General features: G+C 39.0%; 1 protein-coding gene across 1 annotated transcript in view; it reads left to right on the top strand.

The window, feature by feature from the left end:
* The window catches only part of CFAP44 (cilia and flagella associated protein 44), a 139,754-nt gene that overhangs the window by 91,881 nt on the left and 41,215 nt on the right, over positions 1–6,658 (top strand). Inside the window, exons 27-28 of the mRNA XM_008574819.1 lie at positions 2,810–3,310; positions 6,227–6,430. Of these exons, the coding sequence (XP_008573041.1) occupies positions 2,810–3,310; positions 6,227–6,430 (705 nt within the window). The remainder of the gene's footprint in view (positions 1–2,809; positions 3,311–6,226; positions 6,431–6,658) is intronic.

A 6,658-nucleotide genomic window follows, 5' to 3' on the forward strand; every position in this document is an offset into this window, starting at 1 on the left:
GTCTGTGTGGGGGCGCCGACCCCTTGGCGGGAGCGCCACCGCGCTCCCAAGCGGCGCACTGTAGCAGTGCGCCACCAGGCTGGCCCTGGGCCTTGTTTTTAAAAAAAGAACTGGAAAAGACTTTTATGATTATGTAGAATGTTCTCTTTTCACAAATGAGGAAACTGAGATCCAGAGAGGACCAAAGATTTGCCCACATTAGTCAGTTAATATGGCAAAACCAGCTTTGACATTAATTATAGGGCTCAACAATAGTTTCATGGGTGAAAGCACAATATTTTGTGGACTTCGAACCTCTTAAGTTCAAGCAAATTCCCACTGAATTTAGTTTTTGGCTGCCATGGACCACCAAGGACTCAGGAAAAAAGGCCCTTGCTTAGCCTTTCTTTGCAGGAATTCTAAACTTTTATAGGTAACTCAATATTAACCAATTAATATACTTCTTTCTGACTCTGTGTTTTTCCAAACTGCTTACAATCATCCTTTCTTTCTTTCTTTCTTTTTTTTTTTTTTGTCTTTTTCGTGACTGGTAAGGGGATCGCAATCCTTGGCCTGGTGTCGCCTGCACCGCTCTCAGCCAGTGAGTGCACCAGCCAGTCCTATATAGGATCCGAACCCGTGGTGGGAGCGTCGCTGCGCTCCCAACGCTGCACTCACCTGAGTGCACCACAGGGGCGGCCCAAATCATCCTGATTTCTATCCCCATTTTCTTATTAAAGTTTCCTCTTCCTGCCATATTAATTCTTTAATCACCATGTGAACTGACAAGTGACTTCACACTTGGAGGCTTAGGAGGCACCTGAGCTACTCTTTCTAGAAGAATTTGGTACTTGGATCTCTAATATGGTTGTGCAGGTTGCACATTTTAAGGCATCATATTGGAGAGGCTGTCAATCTTATCACAGATATAGTATATTTGAATATTTTATGATTTTTCTGACAAATGGAAATGAAGTGTCCTGAGGAATGGATGTGTTTGTCTGTTTCGCCAAAGATATTCTATATGCCAGCAGTACAAGGATCTTGGCATGGCAATTCATATCACCCACAAATATATTTTTATGGCTTATAACTGCATCACTGTATCTTGTTGGTCAAAATGGACGTTTTAGGCATTTTATTAGTGACCATTTGGCTTGTTTTTCTAACTCTTCATCTAAGATAATTCTTTTAAATCTATCACGTTCCATCCATCATCTAAAGAAATGTTATCACCATAATTTATCAGTCACCCAAACTGAAATTTTATAGTCCAGTTAGAGAAGATGGGCAGGTGTGACATCTTGAACTTAATTACATTACTTTGAAATCTACTTTATTAAAATGGCAGTGTAAAATAATCTAGAACACCTTATTCTACAAGTCAGGAGACCAGCGTTCTGTTTCCATCTCTGTCACTTCATAGCAATGTGAACTTTGCTAAGCCATGCTAGTCTCCCTAAGCCTCACTTATCTCAACTGTAAAAAGAGTATTAATGCCAATAAACAACAATAAGTTATGTCTAGTCTACCTCATGGGGTTAATGTAATGGTCAAAATCAATAAATGGTCACTATTGTCATGGTCAAATTCAAAATCGTTGAAAAGTATTAAGCATTTAAAAAAGTCTATTGTATATTCCCCTGTCCCCTGGTCAATGTTTAAGTTTGTATAGTATTTGAAAAACTGGAAAGAAAGAGTTAACATGTAAAGAGGGCTCCTCAAAGAGGTAGACCTTATAGCTAACATAGTGGTTTGAGATTGTTCTTGTAGGCCTTATCCTCAATCCTCTAGGCACTTCAGAAGTGCTTCCTTATTCACCCAAAGTGCTAGCTTTTGAGTTTAAATGCTTTAATCGTTTATTTTCAGTTTAAATGCTTTAATCGTTTATTTTCAGTTTAAATGCTTTAACGTTTTTTTTTTTTTTTAGTTTAATGCTTTAATGGTTTATTCTCAAGTATGCAAAATGTCTCTTCTATCTTGTTACAGTGTTTTTGCTTCATAGATAGTAAATATACAGGTAAGTTTTATAAGACAGATTGAAGTGCCTTTTGATCTTTTTTAAAAGCTATATATTTATGCAAAGTAACTCTTAATGGCCTCTGGACCATCTAGTAGGCTAACTGCACACAGGAGGTAGGGTTACATGTGCCCTTAGGCCCTGATAAGGGCATTTAAGAAACACAGACCAGGGAGAGAGCTGGTCATGAAGGAGCAAGGGGCATGTATAGCACCTGTGCCTGGAGGCAGAGGCACAGCTTGGCTTAGATAAATAGAGTAGGAAGGAAGCATCCTGAAATCTCTTGGTGTGACACGATACTGAAACTAGGATCATGAGCTTGCCTACACATAGGAGTAACAGTAATTGTATGCCTGAAATACAGAATGAAAACAGGCTAATCTGTAGTTCAGCCATAGGTGAGCAGCCCTAGGTGAGTCTAAAGGTTCCAGCAGGGAAAGGTAGTTAATAGCCTTCCCCTCCCAGGGGAGAGTACTCAGCTGAGCACAAGGCTTCAGAAAGGGCTTCCATGGAGTGGTGAAGGAGGACAGGGAAACTCAGCCACATGAGTCAGCTGAAGGGAACAAATCACGGAAAGCAAAGGGATACCACAGGTCATATCCAGATTAGCCTTCCATGTTGGAGGGACTAGTGGGAAAAAGCCTAAAAGCTAGAGAAAAGGATAAATTAGCGGTGAACAGGAGTGATCATATCAATTTTTATCCTGAATTTTTGCTAGGCCTACTAGTCAAGGGACAAGAGCAAACCATATTTCAGACTGTCCTTTGTGAAAGGGTTGTCATTTTGCTTTCTTCCTCTTCTGTTTTTCAGGTCCATGGAAAGAAAAAGCACATGAACAAGTGCATCCTCTCTCTCCGAGACCTAAAAGTGGCTGTTATTGAGGAAATACAATGTCTGGTACAAGAACTGAAGAACATTCAGTCGGCTCTTCCAATATCTAAGCACACTCCCCTTCCCCAAATCCCTGAGATACACCCAGAAGAAGTTCCAGAAAAGAGATTTCAGTATGATGAGGAAACTCTCCTGGCTTTTAAACAGCAGCAGATGAAAAGTAAGGATAAAAAGTCCTCCCAAGTGGAGCAAGCAGGGTCTGGAGGCACAGCTGGAGGATTCCTCAAACTCTCTTCTGGAAAGGATGGGGATTTGACCACACGAGATTCATTATCTAGATCATCAAAGGCATCAGCATACAATCTAGATATTCCGAAGTTTATGGAATTTGAAAAAGCAAAGCCAACTGAGGTGGAGCTGGAGATTATGAAGAGGGACGAGATTAAACACTTGTACATGCAGCAATATTTGACCAACAGGGTAAGGGATGAAGCTGTTTATATTGAAAGCTGAAAGGGAGGAGAGCAGGGGAAAAATTAGATCTAGTTTCTTATTTATGCATTTAAATTTCTCTCCATTAACCTTCTCCAAGCCCTGAGCAGCTCACCATTCACTCATGCATTGTCTTCCTCCCCAGCCTTGGTCTTCTGAAAATCACTGTGCTCTGCCCAGAAATTTGTGGAGCTTTTTAACTTTTTTCTTTTTGGAAACTGACTAAGAATGAAGGCAACCTCATGTTTTAGTTACTTGGCATCTAACTGAAGTCATGGTGAAGGGAAAGTGGAAGAAATAATAAAAATCTTTCAGGGAAATGGGGGCACCCTCTGCTTTTCACACCGTCTTCTTTCTCTAATGTGTGATTTGTTTCCCTAGTGGGAGTGTTTATGGTGATGACTGGGCTCAAAATTGTTCTGGAGCTGGAATGGCAACTACTTTTATTTCTAAGAAAATCAGGACAAGACTAGGGCCAGTTGTGCAGGGTGTGCTCTAACTATGAAAGGAAAAGAGCCTTTCTCCGATAGACAACTCCCTGCTGCCAGCCATACGGTCCCCTTCTTCAGTGTGTCTTTCCAACTGCACCCTGTGATGGTGCCTCCTACAGCTTCCCAACCTTATGCCTCACCCATTATCTCTGCTTCATCCAGTCCTGTTTTCTCACTGTTCCTGCCTCTCCCCCGCTCCCCTTTCCTTCCCGCACCATTGTGAGTTTTATATCTGTGCTTTTCCTTTTGCTATTTCTTTCTACCTGCATTGACACGACTTCCTTCCAGAGTTGAGTCATCATTCAAAGTGCAGCCCAGTTCCAAACCCTCACCTGTATCTTCCGCCCACGTTACATACTCTCTCCTTATTTCTAAACTTCACTTGAACCTGTAATCAGCACCTCATGTTTTACTTATTTTTCTTTCTGTTTCACACGTGTTAGTTTTGTCTTGCAAATTACATTATACAATTCTTGAGGGAGGAGCCACATATACTTCTGATTCTACCATATCGTCCAGGACAATGCCAGACATATAGTAAATATTCAGTCAAAAGTTTTGATTGATTTAATTGTAACTAATTTATTTTATTAATTTAACAAATATTTATTGAATTCTGTGTGTTGGGACAGTGCTAGCTAGGTAGTAGGGGTACAATAATACTCAAGAAGGATATATTTTCTATCCTCATATAGCTTACAGGCAAACAGAGATTAGAGTGAATAAAACAAGTGTAACCCTGACAAACTTGGAGAACTTTGTGGCCCGCGCACCATTGTGAGTTTTATATCTGTGCTTTTCCTTTTGCTATTTCTTTCTACCTGCATTGACACGACTTCCTTCCAGAGTTGAGTCATCATTCAAAGTGCAGCCCAGTTCCAAACCCTCACCTGTATCTTCCGCCCACGTTACATACTCTCTCCTTATTTCTAAACTTCACTTGAACCTGTAATCAGCACCTCATGTTTTACTTATTTTTCTTTCTGTTTCACACGTGTTAGTTTTGTCTTGCAAATTACATTATACAATTCTTGAGGGAGGAGCCACATATACTTCTTCTGATTCTACCATATCGTCCAGGACAATGCCAGACATATAGTAAATATTCAGTCAAAAGTTTTGATTGATTTAATTGTAACTAATTTATTTTATTAATTTAACAAATATTTATTGAATTCTGTGTGTTGGGACAGTGCTAGCTAGGTAGTAGGGGTACAATAATACTCAAGAAGGATATATTTTCTATCCTCATATAGCTTACAGGCAAACAGAGATTAGAGAGAATAAAACAAGTGTAACCCTGACAAACTTGGAGAACTTTGTGGCCCGGATTGAAATGGTGTTGTACTGAAGATAATATAGTCTTGCCTCCAAAGAAATTTAGTTATAATTCAAATTTGTTAAAGAAGTATTAGAGGGGAGCCCAAACGCATAGTCTACAGCCATACTTATTTAAAAGCTTAATTTTTTTCTTTTCCTTGCTGCGATTTTTTTTTTTTTTTTTTTTTTAGCTCTCTAAAGTTCTCTAGCAATTTCATTGTCTCAAACCCACAGATCTCTTCTTCTTTCTCAGCCCCAGGCTGGGTTGTCCCTCATTACAGACTCTTGACAGCTGAGGCACCGTATCACACCTGATAAAAAACATGTCATGGTTTGTCTCTTCCAGGAAACTACTAGTTTCCTCAGGAGAATTAGCCCTTGGGCTCTCTCTTGATCTCTTCTTCTCCTTTGGGATGAGTTGAGAGAGAGCTGTGCCAAAATCAGAGCAAAAATGAGACCTTAAAAGTCATTAGGACAGCAGGAATAAGGTCTGGACCAGGACTTGGGATACTTAGGTTTATATCCTACCTCTGTAATAAATTAGCTTTGATCTCAAGAAAATCACTTTTGACTTCAGTTTCTTCATCTGTAAAACAATAAGATTGAACAGATAGATTTCTTGTGGCTCCATAATTATATTTAACTAGGTAAAAATATTTACCATTCTGTGGCTTTGGAATTTTTCAAAATAAGAAATTGGGGGAAAATTTTGTTTGTGCTTACTGTATGAAAGGCAACGTAGAGATACTGGGGGGAAGAGAGGAGACAGATGTAAACACTACCCATAAAGAGCTTGTAGTCCTTGCAGTACAGTAAGGAGGACATTCTTGATTGATGGCTTAATCAGTGGTGAAGAAACAGCTGGAAGAACTGTAGTTACAGAATTCCTCTCACTTAATAAATTATTTGAAGAAAGTCTAATGCCATTAATTTCTATGACTATACACACACATGCATACATGCACACACATCTGTAATAATGACATAATGAAAAAATGCTTTTAAAAAAATTAGTACTGATAGTTTTAAAAATATGTAACTTTTATTTTTTAAAAAGTTTCTAACATATCCTCAAATCTTTTTTCTATCTCAGATTAAAGAACTGATTGTCACTTTTGATGCAGAACTCCGTCTCCTGAGACATCAAAAACTGAAACTAGATACTCAGATGAAATTATCTGACCTGCACCATATCACGTTATTTCAAGAAATGCTTCTCCTCAAGAATTTTGAAAAACAGGAAAATATACTTCAAGAGCGTGTTAATTCATTAGACAAAGAGGAACAGGACATGCAAGTAGGGGCAGGCAGGAGATTCCCAGCTGGCTACTCCCTTAGAAGTAGAGGGAACTTGATTCTGATTTGCTTTCTTTTTCTTCTTAACTGAATTGCCCTCTTGTCTTTTCTTCCACCCCCCTTTTTCCCGTTATTCCTGCTTGTTCTCCATCATTAGTATCCTTAGTGAGAGAAAAATGGCTGTTTTTTTTTTTTTTTTTTTTTTTTGGTATTTTGTTTTTTTTTTTTT

The sequence above is a fragment of the Galeopterus variegatus genome, unplaced genomic scaffold, assembly GCF_000696425.1.
Source record: "Galeopterus variegatus unplaced genomic scaffold, G_variegatus-3.0.2 Scaffold1110, whole genome shotgun sequence".
NCBI lineage: Eukaryota > Metazoa > Chordata > Mammalia > Dermoptera > Cynocephalidae > Galeopterus > Galeopterus variegatus.